Source organism: Gambusia affinis, linkage group LG13 (assembly GCF_019740435.1).
Source record: "Gambusia affinis linkage group LG13, SWU_Gaff_1.0, whole genome shotgun sequence".
Lineage (NCBI taxonomy): Eukaryota > Metazoa > Chordata > Actinopteri > Cyprinodontiformes > Poeciliidae > Gambusia > Gambusia affinis.
In genome coordinates this window covers 12,297,285-12,312,224 of record NC_057880.1, presented here as the reverse complement: position 1 = coordinate 12,312,224, position 14,940 = coordinate 12,297,285, and the positions used below count along the sequence as shown (strand labels likewise).

The window sequence follows — 14,940 nt, the reverse complement described above, 5'->3', positions numbered from 1 at the left end:
CCTGGTCCATTAACCCTTTATGCATGTCTTCCCCCTCTGTCATAACCCTCTTTCCTGTCAGATCATTATCAAATAAAGGTCACTAGTGTAAAAACCTTTAAAGAAAAAAACAATTGGTTTTGGTAACTGTTTCATCTTAAAATGAACAAAGCAAAACTTTAGCTGTTTGAGTCTTTTATTATTCAGTATATCAAATCCAATTGATACACAGCAAAATAGTGCTGAGGGCAGAAAGTGGAATCCAATTAAACAATTAAGCTAAGAGGGGAAAGCCAGAGTTCTAAAAGAGAACATCAAATCGGTGGCACAACTTCTCACTCTTTTTGAGAAAAATTTTTATTCTTTTTTTTTTTCAGGTGGCATAGAGCTTTTAATCCTGTCCCAAGTTTTCAGACAGTAAAGGACGTATGGCATGGGTGCTGGCTGAACACAATTGAAATGCAACCAGGACTCAGGAGCAGAGACATGAAGCAAGCAAGAGGAATATCAGGGTTTAGTTGGGGTTCATGCAGGATGCATGTCCCAAAGAGACTGAAACATAGTTGTTAGTCATTTTGGATTTAGTTAAAAGCAACACTGTGTTCTCATTTAAGGGCCTGGACCACATTGCAGCCAACAGTTGATGTGTTTTTAACGTTTCTTCTTGCTCGACTTTTCAATCATGGTCTCCACCACCATGGAGGTTTCCTCGTAACCTTTGACTTTGCGATCATTGGAGAACTTTTCCACAGATTCCACCACCTCCACCTTTTCATAGGTCATGGTGTCTGGGCTGAAACTACTCGAGCTGGTGGTGCTGGTGCTGGAACCGGTACTAGAACTGCTGCCACCACGGGCTGCGGGTTTTTTCTTGGGCATGTCTTTCCCAGGCACAGGATCTTGGGAGTTTGAGTCCGACGGTGGAGACAAGGGATTTGGATCTTTTGAGAAAGGCTCTCCATTATTAGATTTACCTCTTCCTCCGCTGTCTTTGGCCTTTCCACCAGTGTTATCTTCTCCTGCATTGGGAGGCAGTGTGGGCCTGAGAGGGCTGGGGTCCACCAGGGGCTGACGGGGTGGAGGAGAGGGTGTGCCACGTCCATGAGGGTCATAAGGATACATCATCCCATCTCTTATTGTGACAAAGATGCGACCAGCTGACGGAGTGGAAGTGTAAAAGCAGGGATCCAAGTAGCTGCCATCACCAGTAACAAGGACATAGCGACCTTTAGTGTAGAAATCAGCGATTGGCTCAGGTCTCTGGTACTTTCTCATTCTGTCTCTGACAATGTTGCAAAGAGTGTCGAAGGCTTTGCTAATCTGCGCTCCATCTGGGACATCCTGTCGAGAAACTCCAGGGAGCACAGCACCTTGATCTTCTTGTTTTACCCTTTTAGCCTGCACCTCCTCAGATGAGACCACACTAGATTCTTCATTGTCACCCTCTCCTGTGTTTTTCTCCTCCTGGCTGTTGTCTATGACATCTTTTGGGGTCAGTTCTTTCTTCTTCAAGACCTTTTTAGCCAGTATCTTCTGTCTAGGCTTTATGTTTGTGATATCTTGGATAGCTTGGGTGATATCTGGGCATAAATAAAGACAAGTCAAGTGACTAAACCTGATGAACTGATAAATATTTAAAATGACTTAAGTGGCAGCTACTGATTTTTTTTTTCTCGTGCCTGTAAGAGCATTATTTTGTTAGCTTTGTAAATTTCAATAATATTTCCTACTCTCTAATATGATGGTAACTGATGATACCCTTCAGGGTGAATTTAAAAACAAACCAGCTGTGATTTGCTCATCATGTCCTTACCTCTCCCCCTGCTTGATGCACTGGGTGTGTGAGTGTAGCGGTAATTAGTGGTAAACAGGGTAATGGGAGTGCCAATTATGGCAGAATTCAACCTGCAGGTTAAGAAAAGAGAGGAAGATATTAAAAAATGTTGCCCAGACAACAGCGATGTGCTCAAAGGCTTTTACCACCTGGAGAACACACAGTTGAAATTTCTGTCTGTAAGTGAGAAAAGGAAGAAATTGCAATGTGGAAGAGGTAAAGATCTGTTATGTCACAGAGCCACCTACTGGTGGATGCAATGTACTCCAATAACTTGTTAAATTATATTCTACAAAAGAAAAAAAAAATGCTCTACTAAAGATTTACTGTACTTACTATTCACTTAGGTGATTTACAGTAAGAGATTTACTGTGCCAGTAAATCACCAAAATGATCTGGGGATATCAGCAGCCAGAATGTTGTTTTTTAAACTATGAAAATAAGAGCAATGCTTGTTTTTGGACAAACAAATGTCAAGAGGCACAACAAGTACTTCATTATGCCAGAAAGTTTGACATGCTTTAATAGAAATAATATTTTGTTAATATACCTCAACAGAAAATGTATAGGTACAATTTGAAAAATAAATAAATAAAAACAACACTTCCCCCTAAATATAATGGTGCTACACAGCACTTAACTCTGTTAAATCACTCTGGATGAATTTGAGCTCATTCTTGCTTGCATGATTATTTTAATTTGATTTCCACATTGAAGATTTTCACATTTTAGAGTAAACTGTCAATCATATTTAAGTGCAGACTTTAAATTGACTACCCCAAAACCCTCATTACAAATGTTTAGCTATTTCAAAGTGTAATGCTCTGGACACTAATCCGAAGCATCTCTGTATAACCCGATTAATCTGGGATAGGAAGAGAACAGAATTTCGGTTTGAGGGGAGAATATGCGTTTCTATCAGCTACGGCAATTCATTCAGTTACTGAAGCAGCAAAACAGCCCCACACCATTTCTCTTCCAACACTATATTTTGACTGTTGGTGTGATTAAAACTAATATAATGAACTGTTACCAAAACCAAAACAAAAGCAGAATAAACTCTTACACCATTGCAGTTTCTTTGGGTGTTGGGAAAGGTTATAACATGCTTGATAAACTGTATTTGTCTGGTCCAGAAATCATAAGAAAGAAGTCTACCTGTTATCTTCGTTCTCGATTATCCTCTTGTAACGCTCCAGCTCGTTCTCGAGGGATGTCTGATACATGGCCAGGTGGCGACAGTCACTGATATATTTTTCCAATGATTTCTCAGCTTCCTCAATCTCCTTCCGTAAAGATTCAATGTTCTCATTGTACTGCTGGATCTCATTGTCATAATTCTCTTGTGTGCTTTTGATGGTTTGCTCCAACATTGCAGTCTGAGAGAATACAACATCAACATTGTTAAAGAAAATACAATGTACAATCTTGGTAATAATTATTAAGAACTGAAATTTTTACCCATATCATTCTAATTATTATTTGACACATGTAGGTAGCAAAATAATGATTAAAATTATAATTCAGAATATTAAATTAAACATAATATCGGAGGAAGTAAAAATAGGTGATATCTGTATTTATACAAAGATTATTTCTGCAAATATATGGTACATTGAAAATAAAAAACAAAAATGGAATATGAACATGTTACAAAAGTCACACTGCCATAGAATTCAACACCTTATAAAAACTACTTATCACCTTCATCCTTTAACTGATTTAAAAAGGATAAAATACATTCAGCTCTTAAGGAAACGCTGAGCTAATCAATGATCTAAGATTTTGATCTGTTGTTTTGATATTCCAAATGTTTGATATCTTTGGAGGAATATAATTAAAAATAAAAACAGCTGCCTGATTTACATTATTATAAAATTACATTGATGTTAACTGGATTCATTCAACCTTTTGAATATGAAATACATTCTTTAATGGTATGCATGGCATAAACTTTGGAGCTGGAATTTTGACTAAACAAAGCATTTTTTTTTTTTAAATGGCATGATAAATTTAGGAGCATTCCGGTGTTTTAAAAACATGACTCACACATTCTGTTATTGAAGGGCATAAAAGCAATTACTATAAGAATTTATTAATTAAAAAGGGAAAAAAAGAGAAGCTGGCCATACAAAAGGGATACTGTAATTTTTTTTCATTATTTTGTTGTGAAGTCCTCAAAAATCCCTCTTTGGGTACCTTTGATTGACGCAAAATGTCACGTTGCCATGGCAACTTACCTCACTCTGTAAGCGTTGCTTCTGAATCTGCAGCTGACAGAGGGCGCTCTTGTACTCTTCCAGCTGAGTCTGCAGCCCTGGTATTTTCTTTTGGGCCAGCAACTTCTCCTGCTCCTTCACACATTTAGCACAATTCAAAATGCAATTCAACATCATCGGTTGCATGGTGCTAACTCCTCCCATCAACTGATTACTCATTTGAGTTGATATTAGGAATGTATATATAATTATACAAAGATTATTTCCACAAATAAATAATATATTTCAACTAAAAAATAAAAAATAAAAAAAAATGACTGAAATAGAATAAATGGGTTGTGAAATGCCAAAACAAGTGCGTGGTACATTCTGATCCATGTGCTTGTCATCTCCTGAAAAAAATCCTGATAAATTTCAAAATTAAAGCAACACTAATAGGCTTTAATGTGGAATTCCATTCACTTGTAGATGAGATTTTGGATAGAAAAAAAATGAGGATCTACCATCATGGTTTGAGAGCCATCAGGGTTTAAAATTTATCCTAAATAAATTTAGGAGAGTGGCCAGAAAGACTTGATTTAAACAAGTTCCAGTATCAATTTGCATGCAATTCTATAGAAAATTATTCTACTTCTAACTTAATTTGTGACCTTCAACACCTTTTCCTCAGTCTGGTCTCAATAAATACTTTAACTTCTATATTACTAATTAATATTTTTTTTTTTTTTTTTTTTAATGCATCCCTGATTAGGAGCGCACCATTTGAGCAGTAGTCATGAAACATGCTGGTGTTTTCAAGGTGACTGTATGAGTCTTTAACTTATTGCAGTAAGAAAAAACTGACTCTCACCCCGTTGTCCATGGAGACAGAACCAATTGAACATTAGGAAGCAGCACTGCTTCTAAGACCCATTTAAACAAATAAATGTCCAATCTACTACATTCAAACAGCGGCCACGGTGGCACAGTTACTCAAAAATTAGAATGCACTGTCATTCTCCTCGGTATTTACCCAATTATGTGTCCTGACACTTTTAAAATTGCTAATCTTTACAGGAGTCTTGATGAAAGGTTCAGTTAATGTCCATCTCAACAAAACACGCACAAGGACAAACTAATCAGACAAATGGACAGACAAGGAGCCAATTGGACAGAGGAGACAGGGACCTCACCAGTTGCTTACATGTAGCAGGGCTGACACACATGCTAACAACCAGCCTCTTCCCCCGGGGAGTGTTGGACAAACACACGCATGCACGCACACGATGACAACATTGGTGACCTTACCTCGGAGATGCCAGCTGACACATTGGGAGCAAAGGGAAGTGTCTGGTTGATTTGCTGCAAAATATTTACGTAGGTTTCGATCTCTGCAAGGTCCTGTTATAAAATAAGTCAAAGAAAGAAAAAAAGTATATATCAGGCATATGGTTCAGTGAGAAAGGGAAAATTTATCTGATCATCTTCTAACAGTTAACTGCAAATCTGCTTCAACCTTACTGGGGATTTGAGGAGATAAATTTAAATTTGTTTAAGACTTTCATTTAGCCCAGCTGTATAATTGAATATTTCTGCAAACAAAAGGGATTTTCTACCTATAAGCATCAATACTGTCATGATCTAAGAGCATGATAAACAGTAGCTTATATTTCTTCACTCCTAAGGAATACTTCAAAGCTGAGCAGCATACTGTAAGCCTCGTATTCACAAGAAATGACTCTACTTATTCTACTCTACATAATGTACAAAGAGCAATGCCCTTTGATATGCTGCGTAAACCCTGTAGAGTAATGGAATAATTCATCATCAAGCTGCCTCAATTGAAGCAAAAAATAGAATGAAATTGTGAAAGCAAGAAAGTCTTTTGAATTTACATATGATGCATGTAACATTTTAGTCTTTATGTGCCTCAGCATTTTTTATTTTTATTTTTTGCCTTTGTTTTGAAGCTTCCAGCTTTTACTGCGACACAAAGGCAATTTTTCTTCTTTTTTTTCTGTGTACACGTTTCTCTGTAAGTGCCTGTGATGGCTACTGCATTTTCTCTTCTTTTTTTTTTTTTCTCTGCTGTCTTTTCCCACCTACATCACAAAAACACAAATGCTTGTTAAAGCCCCAGGAAATTTATAACACATGCCCTGGCATCTGTTTGGGTGTTTAATGCAAGACTCATTTAAAGTTGAGATCAAATGTGTTTCTGACAGACACAATATCAACTCTGCAGTTATTCAAATGAATAGTATTTGACTAAATATACATTTTTGGACAGATTATGAGTTAACCAATGCATTTCTGCTGAGATAATAGGTTTGAACAACACACAAATTAAGATAAAGATAATGATTGTGATGCATTTGGCTTATTTGGCTTTCACTAAATGCCTTTCACTTCCAGTCATTTGTACAATGTGGATAACTATAAAGGTCCCTATTCACCTTATACTTGATGGTGTTCCTACAGTATCAATTCTGGGTGATATTTCCTTTACGATAGAAGATGTTAAGTATAAGTGAAGCTACTTTGGTTAGATATCCATATGCTGTGAGCTGTAGCTTTTAAGAAACTTGTTTGCGATACAGTTAAATTTCCTATTACTGGTGGTTTAGTTTCCACTTATTGCCAAGAAGAATCTAAATTTGAACTGATCATCAAAAACCCTGTATGTTTGTAACAAAAAGCCCAAATGATTAGGCTACAACCGCTTAAAAATAAAGAAATGTTAGCTTCTGAAAAGGACTAAAAATAATGAAATAATATAAAGATTAAGAAATAACCAGTAGTCTAGCTAAGCCTCTTATAATAAGTATTAAGCTAATAGTGCGTGATAATCTGTTGTTTCCAACCCTCTAAAGAAAAATTAATCCTTATAAATGATCAAATACACATCTGAAGTCTTGGTGTGAGCTTCTGCTGCTGTGCGACTCTGTCCAACTGGCTAGATGTAACCTCAGCATTTAAAACGCAAATCCAGAACACCTGGAACATATTAGCAATTATTTTTACTCCAAACAGTCTCATGGAGTATAAACTTTACACACGGTCGCAGTATGTTCACGTTACATCGTCCACATTTACTGGATATAATGAAATATGCATGTCTGTTAGTGTATTGTAAACTTACAACTTTCTAGTGTCAGAGCAGAAAGTTTAACATCTTTATTTATTTATTTTTTCTATCCCATTTTTTATGATTGCCTGATGCTTGGGCGATAAAACGTCCTTGTTCTATATCCATGTGCAAAGAGCCTTGGTCTGCTTCGGACTGGTCCAAAATGATTAGCTAAATTAATATGAAAATAGGTCAGACTGTACTCCTATGGAGACACCTCAAGCATTCAACATCTAAGCCGCATGTGGATAGCACATCATGAGACAAAATTGTGCTACTTTATGAACATTGTGCATCACTTGAACAGCATTTGTCAAAATTCCAAAGCAGTGGTAAGCAGTCTGTTAGTCTGACCTTCTTATTTCTATCTCTGGTGGAATTGATGTCATCCTGCAGGAACTGAGACTGGATCTGATACTCCAGATTCTTTAGCAGAGCACTGTCAGCTTCCTGTAGGGAGAAAAGAGAACAAAATGAAAGAGAGAAGAAAAAAATGTGATATGAGAAAAAGAGGACATTAATTTATTAAACATTTACACAGTGCAACAAAATAAAACTTTCCTATTAACAGTCTTGGTTATTTTTTTTCACATTGCAGTAGCAAAAATGATTGTTTTCATATTTTATGTAAACAAGCATAGGTTCTCCCATGTAGTACCTTGTTCAAATGTTCCAGAGTGCCCCGCAGCCGCTCTTGGTAATCACATTCACTTTTGTATCTGAAAAACAACAACAAAAAACAAGAAACATGTATTACTTAGCGAAGGTCAGTTTATTTTATCAAGCGTCCAAAAAGTGTCACCAAAAAAAAGTTTCTATTCAAAGATCAGTTTGGTGACAAGGTAAGCGTTTGTTTTATTTTTATTTGTACAGAAAGAACCTCACACTTTAAAAGTGGTGTCTGTGTTAATATAAATATATTACATTAGCCTGCAAAGATGCAGTAATTCACAAATTACCAGTTAACTCAGCCAATGTTGTTCCTATCAATAAACAGTTAAGCCCAAAATTATTTATACCTCTCACAGATAAGACTTATGCTTCTGTTATGAGAGCCTGCTTTAATCGATTGTGTATTTGCATAGCCCTCAAGTCTTGAGCTGCTGAGGATCGAGCTTGTCTGTCTTCTCCCAGTGCTAGCTAGAAATAGCCAATCAGGGTCCGGAGTCTTAGTGACAATCAGACACAATCTCATCTTGCGCTGCCAACTATTCCCTATCAGCAGGTCCTGTGGTGAATGCTTAGGTAAGTTAGCATAGCCAGCAATGAGAGTGGATGAATGGTTTTTCTGTAACAGTATGTTGTTTCTCTGCCTTTAGCACATTTAGCAGTGGGTAAATGAGACTGAGTAACAGCAGTAAGACCTTCCTCCTGGCTGTGATTGGTTGTTTTTGATCGGGCGCGTTGCATTTTTCAGACTGCAGGAATAGCTCAGGGAGGAGGTGGAGGACATCGATCTTTTCACAGATTATCTATCGCATAACAAACTGTCAAGAGATGGTGACAGTTTTAACAAATATATCAAAAAGCATATTCTTTAAAATAAAGTTACATACTGTACCTTTAACTGAGCCACTGCAAAATATTAACATCAATTTCTGATAGAAAAAAGGTGGCAAATTAAAATATTCCTTTAAATCTAAATCTGCCAGGTAATCTGAGTAATTTTGAGCTTTACTGTAATGCTAAGTTGAGTGCAAACAACAGTACATTTTCTGTCCAGCAGTATTTACAACTTAACTAATGGCTTTGACACATATGGAAAGAAGCCTAACCTGTTTAAAGAGCGGTCCATAAAAACACCAAATTTTTTGTAGCAGTCAATAACAGTTTGTAAAAAAAAATAATGTGCTTTCATGGCTGATCACATACAAAAACACTGAACTTTTATCAGGACGGACTAAAACAGTAAATATTTGAACAATTTTCCATGATGTGAAAAATAAGCAGTCAGCTAAAATGATGGCATAATCACTATCCAAATTCTGTGATGGTGAAAAGTTTTTTAACTTTAGGTTTCTTATATTTTCTGAAAAGTAAAAGCAAAAAAACCCCAAAAAACAACAACTACCCAGTAGCTTCTGCTGTTGATCACTGTCTATAAATTCTAATATGATTTACTTAATTACGCTCCATCTTTGACCTTTGACCAACAGATAAACAAATGTCTGTCATCCTCCTTACTTGTTGGTATAGTCATCCAGCATGTGGCAAGCTTCCCTCAACTCCCGCTCCAGCTTGCCGTGCTCTGAGCTCAGCTCTCTGATTCGCTGCCTGTTGTTTTCAATCTGCTCTGTGAAGGCCTCCTCGAGGCCACTGGCCTCCTCCATCCGCTGCAGCGTCTCCAGCTGCTTGCGGAACACGGCATTCCGCTGCTCTAGCACTCGAGCTCGGTTGATGTACCGGGCAAAGCGGCTGTTGAGCTCCTGAAGGCTCTCCCAGCCCTGGATGGCTGAGACGCCTGCAGGGGTTTCAGAGTCCTCGGTTTCTTCATCAAAGACATCGGAGCGCTCGTACTTCTCCTTGCGCACCTCACGGTGGAACCTGGTCTTGAACATTTTGGCCTGGTTCCTCTGGGCTGATGGTAACCCTGGAGTGCTTCAGCACCTTTAATGTGAGAAAACTTGGGTGCTCACCCTTAGCAGTCTCATGCTAGACTGAACAGTGTAAAGCAATGACTATAGTCGAAATAGCTGTCCCTGCCCCGGGCCCCTCGCCCTTCCTATCATATCAGCCTGGGGCCTTCCAGAATTTATTGTTGCTTTTGTGGCACAGATGTGAAAAGCGTTGCTCTTGATGACGAAGCAGAAACACAAAAGCAAACAATTGGCCTTCCAGTAAAAGAACTAGGTCGTCCCTTGCTATTATTTTGGTTCTTAGTCAGCTGGTTTCTGTATCCCTGTTTGGACCTCTGGATGTTGGCCCACTGCAGCACAGAGGGGAAATTTAATGCAGGACAATGCATCAGAATGACAAAAACATTTCCAGGCAAAAGGTCTTTTAAGGTAAAGTCTAGTTGAATTGTGGTTGAGTTTGGGTTTTTCACACGATAAGTCTAGTCAACTCGATTTTATTGATGACCAAAGTTGCAACATTTGTTACATTTTCAGGTGGTATGGTCTGCTTTCCCCACTGTACTAATGAACCAAACCCTATGAAAAACTGTTTACAGCCTCTCTTGTGGTGGTGCTACACCAAAGACTACTAAAGGAAGCAACACACAAATCTCTAAGCATAGAAAAGAGGGTTATATGTCCTGACTTTGATCATAAACTCCAGGTTAGTCTGCCCAGGAACACAGAATAACCACATTTGGAACTTCCTGGAGTTGGTTACGTGGTTTGTCACTTCAGGCAGAGATCAAAAAAATCTTGGTGGTTTCCAATCTAAGGTATTACAAAAGATTATTAGGTGCACTTTTTAAGAAGACATGGCCCATAATGAGATGGGATTGAATCCTAAAATACTACCAAAACACAGAATAAAACAATTAACAATCTTTATCATCTATATTATTATTCTTTTATACTGCAGTCAGATATAAGGACTGTCTGTAAATCTTTCTGGAGTCATTCTGGATATGAAGAAGAAAACCCAGAATCAACATGAGGAAAAAAACTGTCAAGATCTACTACATGGGGTCCACTGTTTGAAAGTGTAAGGGACCAGACGTAAACAAGGACAAGGTTGTTCAAAACTTTAAAAATTAAATAAAATAAAAATATTTAAAAAATAATAATTCCAAAAAATAGCTAGCAAAACATCTAACTTCAATACAAATTAAGTCAAATGATAAATGACAGATTTGGGCCCATCTCAACTGAGGTCAACTGAACACAAACAAAACTGACCTGCAGACAAAGAACAAAAAGCTGCTTAAATAGAGGTGGAGTTGCCTAAAATTGCCAAATGAGGGAGGCAGCACATAACACAGGAACCAAAAATTACAAAATTAACTAAAGCAGCATATGAAACAAAATAAAGTAAAACTAACTTTAACGTAGCACAAATAACAAGTGAATATTAGAGTGATAAAATTAAATAACTGAGGTCAACTTTAACAAATAAAGTTCCCCTTTCGTTAAAAAAAAAAAAAAAAAAAAAGGCACCACAACTTGTACTATGTGGTGGTGGAAGCAAACACCATTGTTATAACATCTGGCAGGTAGAGAGGACTCAGTTAACAAGCGAATAACTAAAAACCATAAAATCTGCCATTATAACCATGCACGTTATTATGACAATATAGATAAGAGCAGGGGTTTATAATGCATTAACATTCTTACTTGCTCTCTTACATAAAATTATTTCTAACAAGGTTTAATCTTCTACTCCATAATTCCTTCTCCTTTGTCTCCCTTAATTTCCACAATTACTGGTTACTGCAACCTTTACTGCAAGAATGAGAACCAAAACAGCTAATTTCATAGCTTCGTCTCCAGGCTATAAAACAAGGTGAGCAAAGTGTCTCTCTCTCTTAACAAACCTCTCCAGCTTTCCGGAACACAGCTGAATGAAAAAAGCTTCACAGAGACTGCAGTAAAAGAACGACAGGTGCTTATGTTGTGTGGGAGGCTGTTCACCAGGACATTTGGTTCCCTTTTTTATTAATTGTTCTGCTTTTTTATACATACAAACAACTTCACATTTTTGTTTTGCTTTCTATTAACATTTTAGCAGCTGCCTGCCTCCTAATTAGCAGTTAAATTATCTTCTTTTTTTCTACTCGGTAATAGCTAACAGCGCAATCTCCAAAGTGTGGAAGCACTCCCTCACGGCAAAGAAAGAAAAGGTTACATCATCTATTGCTCACAAGCACAGCAAATGCCCTCTTCTGCCTGGGTCAGAGGGAATCGTTGACAGTTCCTTTCACCACTGCGTGGGTTCCACTTTAGCTGTTATGCCTCTGACCTGAAGTGTGTTTAGCCCCCAGGGTATTCTTTAGAGATGGGCTGATCAAGTTCTCAGACATGGGACTGAACGCCCAAGGAGTCCAAACAAATCTTTGCGCTCTGGTGCTGATTGTGTCGTCTGCCAAGACCTTAGAACCAAGTCGCTTTAGCACCATTTTCTTTTTTTCTTTTTTTATTTTGAAGCCCCAACTGCCCCACTTGTTTGTCTGCCTGTGTGCTACAAATCTCAAAATTCTGTATTGAAAGTAATGTTCCTTTCCTCCTTTAACTTTAGTCAATGTGCAAATTCAACATGTGTTTGTAAACGTGTAAATTGTAGTAAATGTCAGCTGTCTTTCATGTTCACCTTATTACAAGAGCAGACTAACAAATGAGTCTCTGAGGATGGATTAGTTTGTTTCAGGTTTTAAAGGGAGATTTTGTGTTTTATGAATGACCACCAATTGTATTCCTTTGATAATTAGAGATCTTTAATGGTTTAACCTTCAATTAACATTTGAATAAATAAAGTATTCTTTCACTCTAATATAACAATCAACCTCCTAGAACCAGAATTTTGAAAAGCCATACCTTGTAAATGTCTTCTAGCTCTTTTTGGTCAGGATGGTCCAATAAATATAACTACTATGTATTATCTTTGAAAATTATGTTCACACATGTGGGCACTCAGTTCAGAACAAAATCAATTCTCTTACAATGTGTTAAACATTATTTATTACTACTGTTGCACATATAGCGAAGCATGGACTCATAAAATCCAAACAAGCAAAAGGACATGGAACATATAAAAAATACAGTTCAGATATGTTTTATTTTGGTTTTGATGCCAACAGCTGTGTGTGTAGCATCCACTTATGTGTCGAGTGGTTACTCAGTTCTAGGAAGCGCAGTGACAGAATGACCAAACAAATTAGCTTAATCATATTTTTGGTTTTGTAAATACATATTAAAATATTGTAAGATAATTATTAAATGTTTACGTAATAACTTAGGTATATGTACAAACAGTCCAAATTTTATACCCAACCTGCAGTCATACAGGTATTTTTTCATTACAGACTTGAGGATTAACCCAGAAACCGGCCCAATCTGGCAACACTGCAGCGCCTCCTATTGGTCCCTAATATCATCTACACCATTTTCTGTGCTGCGGCATCCTGTAGTGTGGATGCACATAGTTCTTAAACGTTTACAAAATAAACGACTACGTTCACCACGCTGAACTTAGTGTCAGCTCGGTGGACTCCCACATTTTTTAAAAGGGCAGTGTCATGTAAAATCAACTTTTTTGAGCTTAACATCATGTTATGATGTTATTCCTACATCAAAAACTTACCTGGAGTGTTGCCTTGATTCTTTAATTCGTGGTTGAGAAATCCTTTAACCTCCCGTGACAACCATTCAGCTGCGCAACGCCCGGGGGAACTAAAGGTGCGCCTCCTCCGCTTTCGGAAGTGCAGCTCCTCCTCAGAGCTCAAAGCTTCTGAGCTTCCGTCTCACAGATCACCTCTCCCCCTGTTACACCTCCACTCAGCTCCACAAACTAGCGACAGCAGCAATTAGCAAACACCTGGAGTGCTGGTTACATCTGACAGTCTGGCAAGCAACAAAGCAATGTCTTTGTATGTTAGCCCAAACTGGAAAAAAAAGTTGAATTATATCACTTTTTTTTAAAATTTCAGTAAACACAGCAAGTCCAAAATAATCTCAAAGGTCCCTTGAGTTTTCTGGAGTACACAATGAAGTTTATTTCACTTATTAAATGTAATCATTGAAGTTTATTTTACTTCAAAGCCCTTTTAGAGGTTCCGTAAAAATCTTATGTAACCAAGAATTTAAAAGAAGCACAGAAAGAACCATTACTTTTGTCTACCATTACACCCCTGTTAAATACCTTTTATGTACATTTCTACTAAACAAGGCCACACACAGAAACTACTAAACAGGCTCTGAAAAATATAGAGAAATTCTCCTTTGTGACTTAGAAGGGAGAAACAAAATTGAGTACTTCTGTTCAAATTTAAATCTCCAGACGTGCACTTGATCCTGAGGTTTTCTGTTCTTGTTTCATTTTATCACTGTGACTAATAGAACACTTCCTATCTGTCTGTCTTCATGCAGACAGTAGATTAAAGTTCTAGTGCATATTCTCCATGGATAAGGGGAACGCCTGAATGGCGTATGGCTGAGTGTCACTCTCCTTCGCAATTATAGCTGCAGTTATAAATCTGTGGCAATACATCTGTGGGTTCAGTGAGTCCAGAGACATGTCCACAGCTGGGAATTAAAGTATTTTGTTTATCCTGCTATCAGGAATTAAACTTTAATTCCATGTGTGCTGAGCTCTGAGGTTGGCTGAAGAAAATTGCTCATTAGTTAACACAAAGTTGTCTGCTGGCTTATGTCTGTGTCTGGTATTTCAGAGCTGTCTGTTAGACCCATTGTGAGGAGGATAGAAAAAGGCATCCTGCTGTTATTGACTGATGATAGTTGGAGGTAATGCACAAAGCAGCAGTCCTGTGTCTTTATCACAATGAGAAATTGATCCGACCAAGTCATCATTGCTGCTCTCTGTTGATTGGTTTCTGCTGTTCAGGATGTCTGACCATGGAGAGATGGTCCTAAAAGTTTTTCACTATTGCGTTAAGATAAAAGAGGACAATAATGAATCCATTTCAAAGTTTTGTTAGTTTAAGAAACACAGATGCCTGTTGCTTGTCATACACTCACCCAGTTTCTGTCATTCATCAAGTGCCACTAATTATGTAGAGTAAGGTAAAATTACATGAGCTTTGTCAACAAGCCAATATAACATTGCTAAAAAATAAAAATAAAATAAAAAAATTACATAAAGACTGTTTTTTCTTAGTATGCAGAAAATATTTT

General features: G+C 37.5%; 1 protein-coding gene across 2 annotated transcripts; it reads right to left on the bottom strand.

Moving 5' to 3' along the window:
* Positions 1-146: 146 nt before the first annotated feature.
* Positions 147-13,630, bottom strand: LOC122842985 (filensin). Of its 2 annotated transcripts, none has more exons than XM_044137341.1 (9): positions 13,391-13,630; positions 9,326-10,067; positions 7,800-7,860; positions 7,496-7,591; positions 5,320-5,412; positions 4,054-4,167; positions 2,972-3,192; positions 1,793-1,884; positions 147-1,559 (listed from the first exon to the last, which is right to left on the bottom strand). In XM_044137341.1, exons 2-9 carry the CDS (start codon positions 9,697-9,699, stop codon positions 631-633), a joined length of 1,980 nt encoding a protein of 659 aa, XP_043993276.1. In that variant the 5' UTR covers positions 9,700-10,067; positions 13,391-13,630; the 3' UTR covers positions 147-630. The 2 variants fall into 2 exon arrangements, with proteins under 2 accessions (XP_043993276.1, XP_043993277.1); XM_044137342.1 differs by having other exon boundaries at positions 9,326-9,748.
* Positions 13,631-14,940: the final 1,310 nt, after the last annotated feature.

What these genes read in the sequence shown, in the direction of transcription:
- LOC122842985 (XM_044137341.1), bottom strand. Translation starts at nt 9,699, where the DNA reads ATGTTCAAGACCAGGTTCCACCGTGAGGTGCGCAAGGAGAAGTACGAG. An exon ending in CTGGATGACTATACCAACAA is followed by an intron (nt 7,861 to 9,325) that starts GTAAGGAGGATG and finishes GTTGTTTTTCAG; the next exon opens with ATACAAAAGTGAATGTGATT. An exon ending in CTCTGGAACATTTGAACAAG is followed by an intron (nt 7,592 to 7,799) that starts GTACTACATGGG and finishes TTCTCCCTACAG; the next exon opens with GAAGCTGACAGTGCTCTGCT.